This window comes from Leptodactylus fuscus, chromosome 3 (genome assembly GCF_031893055.1).
Source record: "Leptodactylus fuscus isolate aLepFus1 chromosome 3, aLepFus1.hap2, whole genome shotgun sequence".
NCBI lineage: Eukaryota > Metazoa > Chordata > Amphibia > Anura > Leptodactylidae > Leptodactylus > Leptodactylus fuscus.
Window position 1 is genome coordinate 230,822,221 of NC_134267.1, and position 23,129 is coordinate 230,845,349.

The following is a 23,129-nucleotide window of genomic DNA, read 5'->3' on the forward strand; positions in this document are numbered from 1 at the left end:
AGCAAGGTTTGGGGCCCAGCCACCTACCCAGACCAGTCAAAGTGGGATTCCAGCCCAACAGAGAACTTCCACCTGGAGTTCTGCAAATACCTGCTCCATGTCCATCGCAACACCTCCAACATGGCCTGCAGGGCAGAGCTAGGCAGACTCCCCCTATGGATCACCATGCAGAAGAGGGCGCTAGCTTTCCAGGCACACATCCAGGGGAGCAAGCCCGACTCCTACCACCACCAAGCATGGCTAAGCCACCTGAGCAAACCAGAAACTCACCAACCAAACAACAGCCAACCACCAAACCAAAAACACCAACAGATGATAACCAAGGCCGAAATAAAGGCGACCACAGAGGCAAACAGAGAGCGGTACATTGAAGAATGGAGAAATGAAATAAATAACTCCAAGAAACTCACCGTGTACCAATCCCTACAAAGGGACTACACCATGGCCACCTACCTGGAGAGAATACGCCACCCCAAACACAGACAGACCCTGAGCCGGTACAGACTGAGCGCCCACAACCTAGAGATAGAGACGGGGCGATACAGGCAGACGTACAAGCCACGGGAGAACAGACTGTGCCAGCACTGTGACCAGGGGGCCCTAGAAGACCAGACCCACTTCCTGCTACACTGCACCAAATACTCAGCTGTGAGGGCCATCTACTACCAAAGACTCTCTGCCCACATCCCAGACTTCAGATCTGCAGACGAGAAGAGGAAACTCTACATCCTAAGTAATGTAATGTATGTACACAGTGACTGCACCAGCAGAATAGTGAGCGCAGCTCTGGAGTATAATATAGGATGTAACACAGGATCAGTACAGGATAAGTAATGTAATGTATGTACACAGTGACTGCACCAGCAGAATAGTGAGCGCAGCTCTGGAGCATAATACAGGATAAGTAATGTAATGTATGTACATAGTGACTGCACCAGCAGAATAGTGAGCACAGCTCTGGAGTATAATACAGGATGTAACTCAGGATCAGTACAGGATATGTAATGTAATGTATGTACACAGTGACTGCACCCAGGGGTGAGCCTGCTCCTTTCGCCGCCCAAAGCTAACTGCAGAAAGCTGCCCCCCCCCCGCCGGGGGAGGGGGCGGATCGGGGGCGTGGCCGGGCGGATCGGGGCATGATCGAGTGAAGGGGCGGGGCTTAGCGCTGTTCGCCGGCAGAGAGTAGGCCCGGAGACTGCCTGCTCTCTGCCTGAGCGTGAGGGGAGGCTGCCGGAGCAGCGCTGCTTCAGTGGCCTCCCCAAACCACCGCTCGGTGATAAGCCAGTCCAGGACCGCTTGTCCTGGACTGGCTTAGGTTAGCAAAAATGCCGCCCTCCCTGAGGCCCTGGCATAGTGCCGCCTGAAGCGCTCGCTTCAGGTCGCCTCATGGGAGGTGCGGCACTGAACTCAGGATCAGTATAGGATAAGTAATGTGATGTATGTACACAGTGACTGCACCAGCAGAATAGTGAGTGCAGCTCTGGAGTATAATATAGGATAAGTAATGTAATGTATGTACACAGTGACTGTACCAGCAGAATAGTGAGTGCAGCTCTGGAGTATAATACAGGATGTAACTCGGGATCAGTACAGGATAAGTAATGTAATGTATGTACACAGTGACTGCACCAGCAGAATAGTGAGCACAGCTCTGGAGTATAATATAGGATAAGTAATGTAATGTATGTACACAGTGACTGCACCAGCAGAATAGTGAGTGCAGCTCTGGAGTATAATACAGGATGTAACTCGGGATCAGTACAGGATAAGTAATGTAATGTATGTACACAGTGACTGTACCAGCAGAATAGTGAGTGCAGCTCTGGAGTATAATACAGGATGTAACTCAGGATCAGTACAGGATATGTAATGTAATGTATGTACACAGTGACTGCACCCAGGGGTGAGCCTGCTCCTTTCGCCGCCCGAGGCTAACTGCAGAAAGCTCGCCCCCTCGCCGGGGGGAGGGGGCGGATCGGGGGCGTGGCCGGGCGGATCGGGGCATGATCGAGTGAAGGGGCGGGGCTTAGCGCCGTTCGCCGGCAGAGAGTAGGCCCGGAGACTGCCTGCTCTCTGCCTGAGCGTGAGGGGAGGCTGCTGGAGCAGCGCTGCTCCACTGGCCTCCCCAAACCACCGCTCGGTGATAAGCCAGTCCAGGACAGCTAGGTTAGCAAAAATGCCGCCCTCCCTGAGGCCCTGGCATAGTGCTGCCTGAAGCACTCGCTTCAGGTCGCCTCATGGGAGGTGCGGCACTGACTGCACCAGCAGAATAGTGAGCGCAGCTCTGGAGTATAATACAGGATGTAACTCAGGATCAGTACAGGATAAGTAATGTAATGTATGTACACAGTGACTGCTCCAGCAGAATATTGAGCGCAGCTCTGGAGTATAATACAGGATGTAACTCAGGATCAGTACAGGATAAGTAATGTAATGCATGTATACAGTGACTGTACCAGCAGAATAGTGAGTGCAGCTCTGGAGTACAATATAGGATGCATAGTAGAATAGATACAGAATAAGTACATTTTATTTACAAAGTTATTCCACTTTTTGTATAGATAAAATGGAAAAAGAAGTCCCTTTAAAATAGATAATACATAATGTACAGTCCATCTACAGCTATGTGTGAACATCCCTTGAGAAGACTCAGTCCAGGTTAAGGCTTCTGTCCTAATAATATATGAAATGCTAGCAAACACCCCCCCCCCTCCGACCCCTCCCCAACCTACCATGTGCTCTTTATAATACCATCATCTTCTTATGTGGCTTCTTTGGACCCCCTCAGGCACTGGAGCTGGATACAATTATTACCTCTGCACCCCCAGCTACACCCCTGAATCCGGCCATCTTATACTTCATTACCATATTAGAAGACCAATTTGAAGAATTTTACGATTAGCAGTATCAGGAGCAGAAATCCGCTTACGTCCATCACTATGCTAATCTGTATAATATTATTTTAATGCCGGACGTAAAAAGTAATGGCCACAATAATTAATGGCACACCATAACCTTACCATTGCCGAGGATTCTCATTGAGGTCAATGACGGAGCCGGAGTGTTGTATTTTTGCATTATAAAGAAGCAAAATTTGCCCAATCTTTCTATATTAGAAAATTTTGGTATATCATGAGTATTATTTTGAAATAAAGTTTACAAATTTTGAACATAAATTTAATTTATTCGCAATTCATTTACATCCAGGCTTACAGTAGATATAGAAAATATAGGGGAAGAAGCTATAGGGGCGATAGGGGGATGGTCTTATAATACAGAATATTTGGTATTCCTGTACCTATATGATCTTGCCGGTGCTGGATCAGACAATTCTCTATAAATATCATAAAATACTGTGGCCCAGTGATATCCGAGATCCATCAGTACATATAAACTATCTGGAAACCATCAGCAAGCAGGAGATTTTCTGTTGACAGTTCTATTTAGAGGAGTATCCTCACTATCAGTGCTTATTCCTTAAGTGTCTGATCACTGATGTTCCATTTCTGGCACCCACGGTGATCACGAAAATCTGCGGCTTCGAGTTCCACTTCTATATGAACTGATGGAGCCCTGCACAAGAATATTTTAGCCACATAGAAGACAATGGAGTCAATGTTTCAATGGAGTCAATGAAGTCAATGGTTCACACATTACTGCTCCATTCAAATGAGGACCACCAATTGTTACGATTGCTTTGGTTGGACTCTGATACTTGTCCCTGTGTATTGCGGGTAAGTATTGTTAGTGGGAACTCCTGTAAAGTAATTTCAACTAAATAGAAACCATCAACAAGCAGGGCAATTGCTGTTAATACATTTGATTCAATAGATTTTGCCATTAATATAACAAAATAGGGTACCCTAGGGACATGGTAGATAAATCTCAGAAGAATACACATAAATTACCTGGAAACTGTCAGTAAGCAGGATGTCCACAAATGTAATTAAAGGAGCTTCAGTAAAGATGTTATAAAATAGGGTGGCTCAGACAGAGGGACATTGGAGATACTTCTCTGAACTTTACACATAAAATAACTGGAAACCGTCAACAAGCAGGATAGTTGCTATTGACAGATCTAACGGCTCGTTCCTTATTCTAGATAGGTAATGTGGAAATACCTAGAAGGAAAACTCAGGTTGAAGAAAGTGCCAGGGAGATGATAAAACATATGGAAAAGAGAAAAGATCTGTCAACAGCAACTTGTTGACTGTTTCCATACTGAAACAATTTTCTATCCATTATGGAAAAGAAGCAAACAAGATGAAGATGTCCAGCTACACAGATCTATGGGTGGAAAAACCCAAAAGGACCACCCCAGACTACGAATTTGGGACCCTGGTCTGTACCTGTATATATGTGAAGGCATATTAGAGATATCAATAATGTGACGCCCATCGACCCTTACACAATATACTATAAATAATAGATTACCAAATAGGTCACAGCGGCCGAATATTATTACAGTACCCCTGAGAGCTACGAGGAGAAACAATGAGGTTCCTTTCATCTCTCTGACAGGGGGATTTAGATTAATCCGAAAATGTTGAAGACGGGTCAGCGCGGATTATGACATCACTGAACTTAGTTTAACTTGTCAATCACAGTTTTGTTTCATCCCCCTCAGGGACACCGTCAGTAATAACCTTAAGGGTTTCACCGCTTTGGCCAATTCTGTTTGGTTAGAAGAATGCTATCTATAAGTATTCAATATTCCTGCAGCGCCATCAGTGGATAAATTAAGCATTACACCATAAGCATAAAAATCATGTGATATTATTATAATGTTACTTTAGTGCATGGAAGTGTATCCTGTATTATAGTCCAGAGCTGCACTCACTATTCTGCTGGTACAGTCACTGTGTACATACATTACATTACTTATCCTGTATTATACTCCAGAGCTGCGCTCACTATTCTGCTGGTACAGTCACTGTGTACATACATTACATTACTTATCCTGTACTGATCCTGAGTTACATCTTGTATTATACTCCAGAGCTGCGCTCACTATTCTGCTGGTGCAGTCACTGTGTACATACATTACATTACTTATCCTGTATTATACTCCAGAGCTGCGCTCACTATTCTGCTGGGGCAGTCACTGTGTACATACATTACATTACTTATCCTGTATTATACTCCAGAGCTGCACTCACTATTCTGCTGGTGCAGTCACTGTGTACATACATTACATTACTTATCATGTACTGATCCCGAGTTACATCCTGTATTATACTCCAGAGCTGCACTCACTATTCTGCTGGTGCAGTCACTGTGTACATACATTACATTACTTATCCTGTATTATACTCCAGAGCTGCGCTCACTATTCTGCTGGTACAGTCACTGTGTACATACATTACATTACTTATCCTGTACTGATCCTGAGTTACATCCTGTATTATACTCCAGAGCTGCGCTCACTATTCTGCTGGTACAGTCACTGTGTACATACATTACATTACTTATCCCGTACTGATCCTGAGTTACATCCTGTATTATACTCCAGAGCTGCACTCACTATTCTGCTGGTACAGTCACTGTGTACATACATTACATTACTTATCCTGAGTTACAATCCTGTATTATACTCCAGAGCTGCACTCACTATTCTGCTGGTACAGTCACTGTGTACATACATTACATTACTTATCCTGAGTTACAATCCTGTATTATACTCCAGAGCTGCACTCACTATTCTGCTGGTACAGTGACTGTGCACATACATTACATTACTTATCCTGTATTATACTCCAGAGCTGCACTCACTATTCTGCTGGGGCAGTCACTGTGTACATACATTACATTACTTATCCTGTACTGATCCTGAGTTACATCCTGTATTATACTCCAGAGCTGCGCTCACTATTCTGCTGGTACAGTCACTGTGTACATACATTACATTACTTATCCTGTATTATACTCCAGAGCTGCGCTCACTATTCTGCTGGGGCAGTCACTGTGTACATACATAACATTACTTATCCTGTATTATACTCCAGAGCTGTGCTCACTATTCTGCTGGTACAATCACTGTGTACATACATTACATTACTTATCCTGTATTATACTCCAGAGCTGCGCTCACTATTCTGCTGGTACAGTCACTGTGTACAAACATTACATTGCTTATCCTGTACTGATCCTGAGTTACATCATGTATTATACTCCAGAGCTGTGCTCACTATTCTGCTGGTACAGTCGCTGTGTACATACATTACCATTACTTATCCTGTACTGATCCTGAGTTACATCCTGAATTATACTCCAGAGCTGCGCTCACTATTCTGCTGGTACAGTCGCTGTGTACATACATTACATTACTTATCCTGTACTGATCCTGAGTTACATCCTGAATTATACTCCAGAGCTGCATTCAATATTCTGGCAATGGAGTCTCTTACATACATTACTTATCATGTACTGACCTTGCATTAAAGTATTACACTTCAGAGCTGCAATACTAATTCAGTTTTTAGGATTAGCAAAAAGTCAATAAACTTGTCACAAGACACAACAGTAACAGTGTAGCTGTGCTATGATTCAAGGCAGACCTGGGCAAAGTCCGGCCCCCGGGCCATATCCGCCCCTCTGACTGATTCAGCCCGGCCCGCACAGCTTGACTAGGGAGGCGTGTCTAGGGGAGTGTCTTAGTGCCGGCAGGAAGATGGAGACGTGGTGTGAGTCATAAGGTACTGAGAGATGTAAGGTGAGATGCAGGGTGGAGAGTGTGTGTGTGTGTCTATATGTGTCTGTCTGTATGTGTGTCTGTGTGTCTGTCTGTCTGTATGTGTGTGTCTATATGTGTCTGTCTGTATGTGTGTCTATATGTGTCTGTCTGTATGTCTGTGTGTGTGTCTCAGTAACCTAGGGACAGAGATAGAAGGGGAATGTTACACTGGGGCAGAGATGGCAGATGGGGGGGACATGAAACTGAGGGAGAAATGGAGGGGGGGGACATGAAACTGGGGGTAGATGAATTGGGCACTTAAACTGGGGACAACTGGGGGGACATTAAACTGGGGACAACTGGGGGGGCATTAAACCATGGAGGAAGCTGGAGGGGGACCTGTCTGCCTCTAGTTGCCCCCAGTTTAATGTCACCCTCCAGCTACCCCTACGGTTTAATGTCTGCTTCCAGTTTCCAATGTCCCCCTCTAGTTGCCCCCAGTTTCATGTCCCACTCCAGCTGTCAATTTATTGCCCCCCTCCAACTACCCCCACTGTTTAATGTCCCCCTCCAGCTGTCCCAGCTTCATGTCCCCTCTAGTTTCCACCAGTTTAAACTGGGGCACCAGGAGAGAGACCTAATACTGTGGGGCAGTTGGAAGGGAACATTATCATGTGGGGGCATATAATGTATGGCTGACTGTAGGAGGATTATACTTTGTGGGGGCACATGGAAAGATGATTGGGAATGGGTGGAGTCAACGTAGAAGTGGGTGGAGCTAAATTTGCCATGACGCGGCCCTCTAGCATAGTTTCAATTTCTTATGCGGCCCCATGGGAAAATTAATTGCCCACCCCTGATGCAAGGGAACAATCAGAAGTGTAAAGACACTGAATAAGCAGAAGGCACTGGGTGATTCCAACTGAAGCTTGAAGTAGTGTGAATGCAGCTCTGGAGTATGACACAGGCTGTAACTCAGGATAAGAAAAGATAATCAATGTAACATATTCATTGACCAAGAAGAGTCTGAACTACATAAATCAGTAGGTAATAGCAGTTTGCTCTGATACTTACTTGTAAGGTGGGTTTAGCTTGGGGGACATGGAATATAATGGTGTATGTGTCTTTATCCAACAGTAGGGCCTGCCATCCATACAGGTTAGATAATGTGTCTGGGACATAGTTCACACTGCTCGTCTGATTCCTGCTGTTTCTGATAGTGATATTATAGCTCACATTGGGGGCGCGTTCCCTAAAACAAATCAATAGATTAGCATACAAGAAATTTCATTCATTGTGTGGATTATGGGGTTAAAGCGATGGGAGTGGCAATTTTTGATTATCCGAGATTAAATATTGTGTATCCTAAAGATATCCTCTGAGACTAGAAGATTCTTGTATGAGGGTTTGCCTTTGTCTCAGTTCCTCATGGGCGGGGCTAACATGTACCTGATCCCACTCTGTAAAGACTTCGCAATAGAAAGAGTATAACTGGATGTATAAGGTAAGTGATGGGCCAGCCTACATTATAGTTTATTGAAATGTTTTTGTGTCTACTAAAGACCTGTAGGAGGGTTTTCGTTCTACGCAGGTTCCTCGTGGGTGATGACAAGTTATGCCAGTTCCCATACTCCAAAAACATTGCATAAAGAATGTACACTCTACGTGATAGGCCAGCTTATTTACATGCATTGGTATAATGAGTGTCTGTATTAGAGAGACTTTACACTTTACCCCAATTGTTCATGGGTGGTGACAATGTCTGCTTGATGATTGATGGGGTTAATTTATGGTGGAAAAGGAGAAGTGGATGTACAATGAATGTAATAGGTCAGCTTATTAGTAGGAGACGTGGATGTACAATGAATGTAATAGGTCAGCTTACTGGTATCAGGAATATATATGCTACAAAAGCAACTTCTGAGTCTACTATAGTTCTGTAGGTAGAAAGTTCTCTCCTAGCTCCTCATGGGAGGAGTCAACTTGTGCTGAATTCCTCTTCCTAAAGACATTTCTGTGTGAAGGGGAGGATTGTCAAAGGATACAACCGCATGGGTTCTAAAAGCCTACCAAACAAACCACGATGCAGTGCTCTAGTATTATAAGCAACACCATAAGAGGTTTCTAGAGATGGGGTCCCATGACTTGTGCTGAATCCCACTCCCTAAAGACATTGCGTTTGGAAGAGGAGAACTAGATGTAACAGAGTACATAATGGGCAAGAGTTCATTTATAAAGGGTGTATGCACTACAGAGGCAGCCTGAGTCCTCTATAGGCCTGTAGGAGGGGATTAGTTCTTTACCAGTTCCTCATGGGCGGGGTCAACTTATACTGGTTTCTACAGCTACAGTTCTAAGACATTGCTATGAACAAAGGAGAATGGGCAAAGTATTAAAGGACAGGGGCTCAAGACATCTGCCAAACAACCCCGATTCTGGACTCTAACCAAGACAGTCAAAGGGGCTCTAAAGATGGGGCCCCATCTCTTCTATAGATATCCTGGTTGGGTTGGCAGCTCCCCTCTATATCTTTTACAGTTTTTCTGAAAATTTACCTGGAGCACCAAAGTAGTTGCGATCGTCTTCAGCATACAACATGTCCGCCACCGTGGTAGACTGCGGCAAGACTGCGGTAAGTATAACAGTAAAGCAAGTCTATAGGAAACCCGCTGTATTTACCTTCGTTCCCGTCTTTGAAGTGGGGGATTAAAGGTATTTGGTCTGGGGATTTAGGGTTTACACAGCAATTTGTAGCGCAGGCACGGATTTCATGTTATTTGTTTTAATTGCTATCCTGTTTCGTGTTTATTTGCGCGATTTTCAGCCGCCGTTCACCGGTTATATGTTTGTTTTACACGTGTGTACACGCATTATTGGATTATATAAGGCCTGATGTTTTGTTTTATTGCCCAGTAATGGTGGAAATAACAGGTATGGAACAATCCCGCACTCTCCAGCAGCAGACGCCTTTACTGGGAGGTAAGGTGACTTTTACGAGTTGACTTTTGCGAGGTGACTTCGAAACGTTAGTCTGGAAGTTTTGACCTCCTGTCGCACACTGTTCCTGTTTCATTGGCCTTTTAATACAGGAACTTTGAAGTATTAGCAGCGCCATAAAAATCAGCCGCCATGTTTATTATGCCGGGGCTTCTGTCACTACTCACAGGGCAATGGACATGCGGTGAAATGTAATGTCTGCTGCACACACGCGGCCGGACGCGCCACCGCTAACATAATCCGCTGCCCAGCAGGAGGAGTCTGGGAGTATACCAGTGTCGACCAGCAGGTGGCTCCCTTCTGACCCTGAGATTGAGCCGTCAATGTCTTTGATCAGGGAGCAGTGAGGATATGGGAATGAGACCTTCCTGGGCGAGTTTAGAAACTTCAACTTTCGCGTTTTTACCGTAAAACCACCTAGAAGAAAGGAAACAAGATCTAAGAAAAAAATTGCATGCCCGTAAAGAGAGTTTGTGACCAGAACTCAGCCCTGCAGATAGATAGGTTAGTGTCACCAGAACCAGCATATCACCCCAGTCCTGCAGATAGATAGGTTACTGTCACCAGAACCAGCATATCACCCCAGCCCTGCAGATAGATAGGTTACTGTCACCAGACCCAACATATCACCCCAGTCCTGCAGATAGATAGGTTAAGGTCAACAGAACCAGCATATCACCCCAGTCCTGCAGATAGATAGGTTAGTGTCACCAGAACCAGCATATCACCCCAGCCCTGCAGATAGATAGGATAGTGTCACCAGACCCAGCATATCACCCCAGCCCTGCAGATAGATAGGTTACTGTCACCAGGACCAGCATATCATCCCAGCCCTGCAGATAGATAGGTTAGTGTCACCAGAACCAGCATATCACCCCAGTCCTGCAGATAGATAGGTTAGTGTCACCAGAACCAGCATATCACCCCAGCCCTGCAGATAGATAGGTTAGTGTCACCAGAACTAGCATATCACCCAGCCCTGCAGATAGATAGGTTAGTGTCACCAGAACCAGCATATCACCCCAGCCCTGCAGATAGATAGATAGATTAGTGTCACCAGAACCAGCATATCACCCCAGTCCTGCAGATAAATAGGTTAAGGTCAACAGAACCAGCATATCACCCCAGCCCTGCAGATAGATAGGTTAGTGTCACCAGAACCAGCATATCACCCCAGCCCTGCAGATAGATAGGTTAGTGTCACCAGAACCAGCATATCATCCCAGCCCTGCAGATAGATAGGTTAGTGTCACCAGAACCAGCATATCACCCCAGCCCTGCAGATAGATAGGTTACTGTCACCAGGACCAGCATATCATCCCAGCCCTGCAGATAGATAGGTTAGTGTCACCAGAACCAGCATATCACCCCAGTCCTGCAGATAGATAGGTTAAGGTCAACAGAACCAGCATATCACCCCAGTCCTGCAGATAGATAGGTTACTGTCACCAGGACCAGCATATCATCCCAGCCCTGCAGATAGATAGGTTAGTGTCACCAGAACCAGCATATCACCCCAGCCCTGCAGATAGATAGGTTAGTGTCACCAGAACCAGCATATCACCCCAGCCCTGCAGATAGATAGGTTAGTGTCACCAGAACTAGCATATCACCCAGCCCTGCAGATAGATAGGTTAGTGTCACCAGAACCAGCATATCACCCCAGCCCTGCAGATAGATAGATAGATTAGTGTCACCAGAACCAGCATATCACCCCAGTCCTGCAGATAAATAGGTTAAGGTCAACAGAACCAGCATATCACCCCAGCCCTGCAGATAGATAGGTTAGTGTCACCAGAACCAGCATATCACCCCAGCCCTGCAGATAGATAGGTTAGTGTCACCAGAACCAGCATATCATCCCAGCCCTGCAGATAGATAGGTTAGTGTCACCAGAACCAGCATATCACCCCAGTCCTGCAGATAGATAGGTTACTGTCACCAGAACCAGCATATCACTCCAGCCCTGCAGATAGATAGGTTACTGTCACCAGAACCAGCATATCACCCCAGCCCTGCAGATAGATAGGTTAGTGTCACCAGACCACAGTATATCACCCCAGCCCTGCAGATAGATAGGTTACTGTCACCAGAACCAGTATATCACCCCAGCCCTGCAGATAGATAGGTTAGTGTCACCAGACCCAGCATATAAACCAACCCTGCAGGTAGATAGGTTACTGTCACCTGAATTGTTTCCTCTTTTGAATTGCTGCCTTTTTTGCAATTGGGCTATTGATGTGTACCTCTATGGAGCAATGGCAGCACCCTCATTGCTCCAAAGAACTCAGTTGCATCACCATTGGCGGCACTGTTTCACAAGAGGAAAAGAAGAGGAACTTAACCTATCTATCTGCGAGGTCACGTTGATATGCTGGGTTCTGGTGACAGACTCACTTTAAATCTATGCAACATGTGGCCTAGTTAAGTAAGTGAACCCCTCCTGTATATTTACCTTGACCCAAAACGCAGCCTGAGCAGGTTCTGATGGCGGTGCATTCCTGACGGTCAAAGTTGATAAAAGTTGAGTTGGAGATCACTGCCTGGAATCTCTTAGGAGTAACTATACCGGAAGTCATACATCCACCCTCCTATAAATAAAAAGTGCTAATATCAGGAGACAAAGTGGTTGTCAAGGGGCCGCAGTAGGTGGGGGCCCAACAATGGACTGCTTGCCTTAGTATTTAACCGCTGTTGCCACTAGAGGGAGCTGCTTCAAGAGCTACCATATAGTTGTATAAATTAATATTTGCATTTTCTCCCCCTAGTGGTGACTACAAGTAGTCAGTGTCATACTTTGGTGTCAGTACATGCTCATGTCCTCACAGATGTTCGGTATTACATACAGTGCTGTTACTTTTAGCACCGGTATCCCTCCACTGTCAGAAAGACGACCCTTATAGCCTAGCTTACTGGCAGTACAAGGCTATGGGATAAAACTGTGTTCCTTACCACCCTGCGATAACGTGCATGCCCGGCCTTTCTGACAGTGGGGAGATATCAGTGGCAAACTAATGTCACCAATATCTCCAGCACCGGGGCACATACTAGGACACCTGACCAAAGGATTAAATGATGATTTAATCCAAAATAGCAGCAAGGATTCCAAAAATGAGGTTGCTTTCTTTCTGGAACAGCGCCATTCTTGTCTATAGGTTGTTTCTGGAATTGCAGCTCAGTTAAACTAAACTGAATGGGGCTGTGCAGCAGGAGCACACAACTTCTAACTTTACACCTGTCCATGCTTGTGCCAGTCCCATACAATTGAATAGGACTGTGTTGCAATACCGCACACAACCTAAGGATAGATGTGGCACTATTTTTGGTAAAAATCAGTCATGTTTTTTTTTTTTATCCTGTACATACTCTTTCATCCACAGGCTCTTGAGAATTAGAAAAAAAAATGTCTGCTTTCTTACAGGACAAGCATCACATAGCTTGTGTATGGAATTGCAGTTCAGCAGCAATACCACATATAGCCTGGTGTGGTGCTGTTTTTGGAAGAATCTTGGTAATATCTGTAGACATATCTGTGTCTGTTATCGCAGATCGTCTCAATTGAAGTGAATGGGACTCAACTGCAATACCACACACAACCTGGTGTGGCGCTGTTTTGAGGAAAAAAATAATAATCTTGGACAATCCCAGTAATATATGTTGACCTACCAGGCGTATATGTTGACATAACCGTGCCTGGCAATGCAGTTCAGCTCAACAGGATTGATGGGACTGAGCTGCAAAGCTCAGAAGGAATGATGGGACTGAGCTGCAATACCACACACAACCTGGTGGGGCACAATTTTTGGGAAAAAAAAGCTAATCTTGAAAAAGCCTTGTAATATATTTTGGCATACCTTTGTATATCTTGACATACTGATACCTGATATAGCAGTTCAGCTCCAACTGAAATGAATGGGTCTGAGCTGCGATAGCACACACAATCTGGTGTAGCTGCTTCTGGGGGGAAAAAAGGCTCATTTTGGACAACTTTGGTAATATATGACATACCCTTGTCTGGTATCATAGTATAGTTCAACTGAAATCAATGAGACCGAGCTGCAATACCACATACAACCTGGTGGGGAGCTGTTTTTTTTTAGGGAAAGAAAAGTGAATCTTAAAATGAATGGGACTGAGCTGCAATACCACACACAACCTGGTGGGGAGCAGTTTTTTGGGGGAGGAAAAGCTGATTTAGGACAATTCTGGTAATATATGACAAACATGTCTGTTATCACAATTTAGTTCAACTGAGAGCAATAAGACTGAGCTGCAATACCACACACAACCTGGTGGGGAGCTGTTTTTTTGGGGGAAGGAAAAGTTAATCTTAAAATGAATGGGACCGAGCTGCAATACCACACACAACCTGGTGGGGAGCTGTTTTTTTGGGGGAAGGAAAAGTTAATGTTAAAATGAATGGGACCGAGCTGCAATACCACACACAACCTGGTGGAGTGCTGTTTTTTAGGGAAGGAAAAGTTCATGTTAAAATGAACGGGGCTGAGCTGCAATACCACACACAACCTGGTGGGGAGCTGTTTTTTTGGGGGGAAGGAAAAGTTAGTTTTAAAATGAATGGGACTGAGCTGCATTACCACACATAACCTGGTGGGGAGCTGTTTTTGGGAGGGAAAAGCTAATTTTGGACAATTCTGGTAATATATGATGAAATACCCGTGTCCGTCATCACAGCTCAGTTCAACTGAAAGCAATAAGACCGCTCTGCAATACCACACACAACCTGGTGGGGAGCTGTTTTTTTAGAGAAGAAAAAGTTAATGTTAAAATGAATGGGACTGAGCTGCAATACCACATACAACCTGGTGGGGTGCTGTTTTTTAGTGAAGGAAAGTTAATGTTAAAATGAATGCGACCAAGCTGCAATACCACACACATCCTGGTGGGGTGCTGTTTTTGGGAGGGAAAAGCTAATTTTGGACAATTCTGGTAATATATGATGAAATACCTGTGTCCGTCATCACAGCTCAGTTCAACTGAAAGCAATAAGACCGCTCTGCAATACCACACACAACCTGGTGGGGAGCTGTTTTTTTAGAGAAGAAAAAGTTAATGTTAAAATGAATGGGACCGAGTTGCAATACCACACACAACCTGGTGGGGTGCTGTTTTTTAGTGAAGGAAAGTTAATGTTAAAATGAATGGGACCGAGTTGCAATACCACACACAACCTGGTGGGGTGCTGTTTTTTAGTGAAGGAAAGTTAATGTTAAAATGAATGCAACCGAGCTGCAATACCACACACATCCTGGTGGGGTGCTGTTTTTTTAGGAAAGGAAAAGTTAATGTTAAAATGAATGGGACCGAGCTGCAATACCACACACAACCTGGTGGGGAGCTGTTTTTTTAGAGAAGGAAAAGTTAATGATAAAATGAATGGGACTGAGCTGCAATACCACACACAACCTGGTGGGGTGCTGTGTTTTGGGAAAGAAAAGTTAATTTAGGACAATTCTGGTAACATATGATGACATACCTGCGTCTGTTATCACAGTTCAGTTCAACTGAAAGCAATAACACTATGCTGCTATACCACGTACAACCTGGTGGGGAGCTGTTTTTTTAGGACAATCCTAGTGATACATGTTTACATATTGTAATTCTCAATCCGGTAATCCAGAAATTCTGGAGTGTAAATGACCGGAAGTAGAGAAATATTCCAGAACTTATCTATCCTTTAGGCGCCCGTCCGATAATCCAGGACATCTGATAATCCGATAATTATGCACCGAATATGGCGACTTTTAGTGTGAGAGCCGAACAGACACGAAGATTACATTTTGCATCTGTTGCCGGCATATTCCGGCTAATTGGCTAATTTAATTTGCGGCAATTATTGGTCGGGGCGCAGATATTTTTTTTCCCATTCCAGATATTTATCTTAAAATAAGTCGCGTTACCTCAGCGGAAGGAATCGGGAACGTGAATGTCACTGCTACCTAATTGATGCAAAGTAGACATCCTTATTAATGGGCGCATTACATAAATTAAGATGCAAATTATGTCACGGGGGATGTTATTATGAGATAACAAAGATAATAACAATTATAATTGAACCCCTGGCAAAACTCCCAGCAAAATGTCTCATTTCCCTAAGGTCTGGGACGTGCTCCGAGAGTGAGCTGCTAAATTCGAGAGGAATATTAACTGCGAGATCCGCCGCCGAGGTCTATTCTGGGTTCTTACTCAGCTAGACGAGACCATTCGCTGAACAATGGCAAAAAATCCAGCCCTGGGCCTCTTCTTGCAAAATTCATGCATACGGAACCTCGGCGAAGTAAAGTGAGTGACCTAGAAAAGCAGGTGACGGGCGGCAGGAAGACTAAAAATACACCTGGGTAGCGACGGATCACGGAAGCGCATTACATGTATAAATCATGAGAGTGCAGAGCGATGGAACGCGACTGCAGGCCCGGGAAGATAGGATGGGCAAATGCCCCAAGGGGCCCTCCGTGACCCGAATCGTGCATCCGCTGTGTGGTCAATAGATGTAACAGGTGGACCGGTTGTACTTTAAAACATGTGACCCACGACAGTAGGGGGATGTAATGCAAACCCGGCCCACCCACTGACCACCAGGGACGTTAAAGGGTGTTGACAAAATTGTAATGTAAAGTTGTACAACTTTCTTATAAACTTTTAAGGGGAATTGATCAAGCAAGCTGCACCAGTTTTGTAGTGTAAAAAGTTGCCATTTATGGTCCATACATTTGTACAAAAATTTTTTGGTCCTTTTCTCCGGTCCCAAGTGGTGATGTCTAATGGGACAAGGTCTCAGGTATCAAAGTAATGGATATTAATGACTGGGACACTCAAACACTGGACATGAAAGGGTAACAGACCACTAGACATAATGTAGTGGACATCAGGCTGTGGACAATGGTAGAGAGGGCACCAAACCGCTAAACATCAGGTAAAGAAGTGCTGAAACCGAGACATCATCAACAGAAGCACTAACCTCTAGACACCAGAGACAGAAGTACTAAACCCTACTCCAGGGACAGAAGCACTAAAACCTAGACACCAGGGACAGAAGCACTAACACCTAGACACCAGGGACAGAAGTACTAACACCTAGACACCAGGGACAAAAGCACTAACACCTAGACACCAGGGACACAAGCACTAACACCTAGACACCAGGGACAAAAGCACTAACAGGGATAGAAGCACAAACACCTAGACACCAGGGACACAAGCACTAACCTCTAGACACCAGGGACAGAAGCACTAACACCTAGACACCAGGGACAGAAGCACTAACACCTAGACACCAGGGACAAAAGCACTAACACCTAGACACCAGGGACACAAGCACTAACACCTAGACACCAGGGACAAAAGCACTAACAGGGATAGCACTAACAGGGATAGAAGCACAAACACCTAGACACCAGGGACACAAGCACTAAAATCTAGACACCAGGGAAAGAAGCACTAACACCTAGACACCAGGGAAAGAAGCACTAACACCTAGACACCAGGGACACAAGCACTAACACCTAGACACCAGGGACACAAGCACTAACACCTAGACACCAGGGACACAAGCACTAACACCTAGACACCAGGGAAAGAAGCACTAATCCCTAGACACCAGGGACAAAAACACTAAAACCTAGACACCAGGGACACAAGCACTAACACCTAGGCACCAGGAACAGAAGGACTAACACCTAGACACCAGGGACACAAGCACTAAAACCTAGACACCAGGGACAGAAGCACTAACATCTAGACACCAGGGACACAAGCACTAACACCTAGACACCAGGGACAGAAGCACTAACACCTAGACACCAGGGACAAAAGCACTAACATCTAAACACCAGGGACAAAAGCACTAACCTCTACACACCAGTAACAGAAGCACTAACCCCTAGACACCAGGGACAGAAGCACTAACCCCTAGACAGCAGGGACAGAAGCACTAACACCTACATACCAGGATCAGAGGCACTAACACCTAGACACCAATGACAGAAGCACTAAACTCTAGACATCAGGGACAGAGGCACTAAACCCTACTCCAGGAACAGAAGCACTAACCTCTAGACACCAGGGACAGAAGCACTAACCTCTAGACACCAGGGACAGAAGCACTAAACCCTACTCCAGGGACAGAAGCACTAACCTCTAGACACCAGGGACAGAAGCACTAACCTCTAGACACCAGGGACAGAAGCACAAAAACCTAGACACCAGGGACAGAAGCACTAACCTCTAGACACCAGGGACAGAAGCACTAACCTCTAGACACCAGGGACAGAAGCACTAACACCTAGACACCAGGGACAGAAGCACTAAACCCTACTCCAGGGACAGAAGCACTAACCTCTAGACACCAGGGACAGAAGTACTAAACCCTACTCCAGGGACAGAAGCACAAACACCTAGACATCAAGGACAGAAGCACTAACACCTAGACATCAGGGAGAGAAGCACAAACACCTAGACAACAGGGAGAGAAGCACAAAAACCTAGACACCAGAGACACAAGCACTACCCTCTAGACACCAGGGACAAAAGTACTAAACCCTACTCCAGGGAAAGAAGCACAAACACCTAGACACCAGGGACAGAAGCACTAAACTCTATAAACCAGTGACAGAAACACTAACCCCTAGACACCAGGGACAGAAGCACTAACACCTAGACACCAATAACAGAAGCACTAACACCTAGACACCAGGGACAGAAGCAAACCAGAAGCTTTAAAAATTGTACATCAGGGACAGAAGCCACTAACCACTAGATACGCAGGACAGCAAAGCACTTTACTCATTGGGTAAGGGCACCAAAATGCTTGAAAACTAGAAACTGTGCACCACTGATGGCTCCAAACAACTAAAGAAACAAAGTACATATCACACAGGACTTCAAAAAATATGAAGGACAAGATCACCATGGACTGGATAGGGTACACTAAGGAAAAGGGCATCTGAGTACACAACTACTTGGGTCTCATACTAATGGACACCTGTGAGTGAGACACTAAATCACTGAAGAAGAGGGGCAGCAAACCACTGGGCACATGATAATGGGCACCAAACCACCAGGGGCTGGAATATGAACTACACAATACCATAAATAGCAGTATCAAACCTCTGCACACTAAGAACACAGGCCATAAGGAAACTTAGCCACCAAACCTCTGAACGCCCAAACCATTGATGCCAGTTACAGGGGTACCAAAGTACTGAAAACCCAACACTAAGAAACTAAACTGCTGGGTTTTAAGTATTAGATTTGAAACCACTGGACACCAGGGACAACACAAACTCCTAGATACAGTATCTAGGACAAGGGCGCCCAGGCAAACTACTGAAGACTAAATATTGGGTTATCACCAAACAGCAAGGACTAGGACACCACACAACAAGACACTAAGAATAGAAAAACAAACCACCAGATGTCAGGAATAGTGGCAGCAAACTTCAGTGACTAGGCAAACACACCATAGGACACCAGGGACAGGAGTATTAAGCAATAGATATCAGGGACAATGGCACCAAATGACTATGGAAACAAACCCCTAGACACCAGGAACAGAAGCACAAACTCCTAGATATCAGGGACAAAACCATATACAGTAATACCAGTGATAAGGTAAACTGACCACAGGACACCAAATATAGAGCACAAATCACTAAATGTGTGGAACAAGGGCACCAAAGACCTGTAACTAAGGAAGAAATGAAAGGACACCAAGGACAGGAGCAGAAACCTCTAGTTACCAAAGATCGGAGCAGCACCAGTGATCAATTAACCTTATTACGGGACACTGAGGCACAAATCAGTAAATGACAGGTACAGGTTACCAAAGATTAACTGCTAGGGAGTGAACCGAGGGATACCAGGACTCTGAACACCAAAACTATTTATTTTTTACCGGGGACAATGGCATAAAACTTCTAAAAACAAGACTATAGGGAACCAGGCTACTTGACAAACCAAAGCATTTGAAATGGAGTAGAAGGGCACTAGGCTACTGGACACAAGGCACATTAGCCACCAAAACCCTGGACACCAAGTAGAGGTGACTAGACTACTGGACACAAGACACACTAGGCACCAAAACTATGGACACCAAGTAGAAGCCACTAGACTACTGGACACATGAAACACTAGGCACCAAAACCTTGGACATCAAGCAGAATTCACTAGCATACTGGACACATGGAAAGCTAGGCACCAAAACCCTGGACATCAAGCAGAGTTCACTAAAGTAATGGAGACAAAGAACACTTAGTGCCAAAACCCTGGACACCAAGTAGAGGTCAGTAGACTACTAGACACAAGGAATACTAGGCATCCGACCTCAAAACCCTGGACACCAAGTAGAGGCACAGGACTACTGGACACAAGGAATACTAGGCATAAAAGCTCTGAACACCAAGTAGAAGTCAATAGACTACTGGACACAAAGTACACTTAGCGCTGAAACCCTGGACACCAAGTAGAGGTCACTAGACTACTGGACACAAGGCAAACTTGCCACCAAAGCCATGGAGGACACCATTCAGAGGGGCACTAAACCACTGAGCACAAGAACACTGGACACCAAGTAGAGGTCACCGTTCTACCAGACCTAAGGAACACTTGGCACCAATACCCAAAAAGAGGTTGAGCACAAGGTACTTGGAACAAAAAACTTGGACACCAAGTAGAGGGCACTATTCCACTGGACATAAGTAACACTTGGCACCAATACACTGGGCCCTAAAAGGGGGTCACTAGACTATGGAGCACAAGGAACTTGGCACAAAAACCTTGGACACCAAGTAGAGGACGCGAGACTACTGAACACAAGAAACACTTGCCACCTATACCCTGGACACCAGGAACAAAGGCACCAAATTATTATCGGAGTTCCTCTGGACCTCCCATGGTCCTCTTGGTCCAAAGTCCCGGGAAAATGTAATTTTTTTTAACCAAACATGCAATAATTGTAGTTAATACTAATAAACATTCTAGAAGTAACTTTAGCCCTAATACCGCCAGTACAGTTACTAGAATAGACCCGCAGACCCTACCATATAGAGAAAGTCCATAATCTGGAGGCGCATGGTGTATTCAGCTCGCTATGCTTATCCCCAAGACTTTGTATATTGTACTAATCCCCGGAGAACGGGAAATAATGAAATATAGTTGAAGCCATCACCTATATGCTCCGGGACACAAAACACAGTGTTATTATTAGTCGAGCCCCATAATATACCATCTTTTTGGCCGTTATTAAACATGCTCAAGGATTGAGACATGAGTAAAAGGGAAACCAAGAAATCTTACTTCATAAAATTTGTTTCCAGAGCTTAAAGCTATAGTTGGGTAATTTCCCCTCCCCCACCCCCTCCGATATGACAAGCTTGTATGAGAATGGCTGGTCATATAAGAGCTGTCGAAAGGTTATTTATGCCTGCTAACTCCGAATGAAAAGATTAAATTTCATTACTTACCTCCCCATCAAAATGGCCAAGCAATAAACTACCAGAAACTTCAGGATTCCCGGCGCTTTCGCTGATATTAATCCCAAATTCTTCGCAAGAAAAAATCTTAAAGTCTTTAAAAGAAACATTTCCTCCGCATCTTGTGATCTGAACGGGAAAAGGAAAGCTACGGTGAGAGAGGACTCGGCACTTGTCAGCTCTACGGGGGACAAATCATGGAAGGATATGGTAGGGTTAGGACATAGGAAAAATAATACCGCCATATAATGCATCGGTGCTTTATCCAAATATTACTACCGCACTGTCTTATATAACTAATGATCAAACAATACTGTGCTAAATAAAACAGGTAGCCAAATAATACCACCATATCATGTATAATAATACCTCTGTACAGTATCTAAGTAATACAACCATATTGGGCCATAGACTGCTTAGTGATCCCGCCGTACAGCATGCAAATAATACTGCCATATAATGCCCTCATAAAACGGGATTGTCAAAGCAATAGTGCCATTAAATGAAACTAGCATTCGGTGTCCAAATAATATGGCCAGACAATGGCTAATAAGACCTCTATATAATAATCAAATAACACTACTATATAGTACCTTCATAACACTGCTATAAACTGTTCATGGAATATGCCTAAATAAAACTAGCATTCAGTGCTCAAATAATATGGCAATACAACACCTAATAATACCTCTGTACGGTATACAAATAACTCTATTATATAGTGCCCTCATAACACTGACATACACCGCCCAATGATCAGTGCCTAAATAAAACTAGCATTCAGTGTCAAAATAATATGGCCATATAATGCCTAATAAGACATCTATATAATAATTAAATAATACTACTATATAGTTCCCTCATATCACTGCCATACACTGTCCAAATAATACTGCCTTTCAGTGCCTAAATAAAACTAGCCTTCAGTGTCAAAATAATATGGTCATACAATGTCTAATAAGACATCTATATAATAATAATAATCAAATAATACTACTAAATAGTACCTATATAACACTGCCATACACTGCCCAAAGAATATGTACATTCAGTGCCTAAATAAAACTAGCCTTCAGTGTCAAAATGATATGGCCATACAATGCCTACTAAGACATCTATATAATAATCAAATAATACTACTATATAGTGCCCTTATATCACTGCCATACACTGTCCAAATAATACTGCCTTTTAGTGCCTAAATAAAACTAGCCATACAATGGCTAATAAGACATCTATATAATACTCAAATAATACTACTAAATAGTACCTATATAACACTGCCATACACTGCCCAAAGAATATGTACATTCAGTGCCTAAATAAAACTAGCATTCAGTATCAAAATAATATGGCCATACAATGCCTAATAATACCTCTGTATGGTGTACAAATAACACTACTATATAGTATCTTCATAATACTGCAATACACTGCCCAAACAATACAGCCATCCAGTGCCCAAATAAAACTACCATTCAAAGCCCAAATAATATGACCATACCATGCCTAATAAAACCTCTGTATGGTATGAAAATCATACTGCCATATAGTGCTTCAACATCTGTACAGCTGTCTGTAATGTTGGATACACCACTGAGCGTTCTACAGACTACTGGAATTATCCACCTTGTCATTCCTTAAAACAAGCCCTGGTATCATTATATAGCCTGCACAGTACAAGGGCTCAAAAGTCGCCACCCAATTGTAAATTTCAGAGTAATTCATTGCCAAGTGGGGCAAGTGTGTACACATCATAGAGGCAGACCAGGTGGCTGCTATGAGGCCCTTAGAGTGAGGGGGGCCCACTCTATTTGGTGTGCAGAACTGTCCTCTACAAAGGAAATAGAATTTTACCCCTGGAATCAGGGGGTGGCAAATTGGCTCATTCAGGAAAAGAACAATATATTTTGGTGCCCAATAGGGTTGAGTGATCAGGATTGGAAAAGATCGGATTCCGATCGGCG

The 23,129-nt window shown here is 44.2% G+C and overlaps 1 protein-coding gene across 1 annotated transcript in view; it reads right to left on the reverse strand.

The window, feature by feature from the left end:
• Positions 1–23,129, reverse strand: part of PKHD1 (PKHD1 ciliary IPT domain containing fibrocystin/polyductin) — a 395,316-nt gene that overhangs the window by 196,125 nt on the left and 176,062 nt on the right. Inside the window, exons 44-47 of the mRNA XM_075266923.1 lie at positions 21,154–21,291; positions 12,129–12,264; positions 9,841–10,090; positions 7,751–7,928 (exon numbers count right to left, since the gene is read on the reverse strand). Coding sequence (XP_075123024.1) covers positions 7,751–7,928; positions 9,841–10,090; positions 12,129–12,264; positions 21,154–21,291 — 702 coding nt within the window. The remainder of the gene's footprint in view (positions 1–7,750; positions 7,929–9,840; positions 10,091–12,128; positions 12,265–21,153; positions 21,292–23,129) is intronic.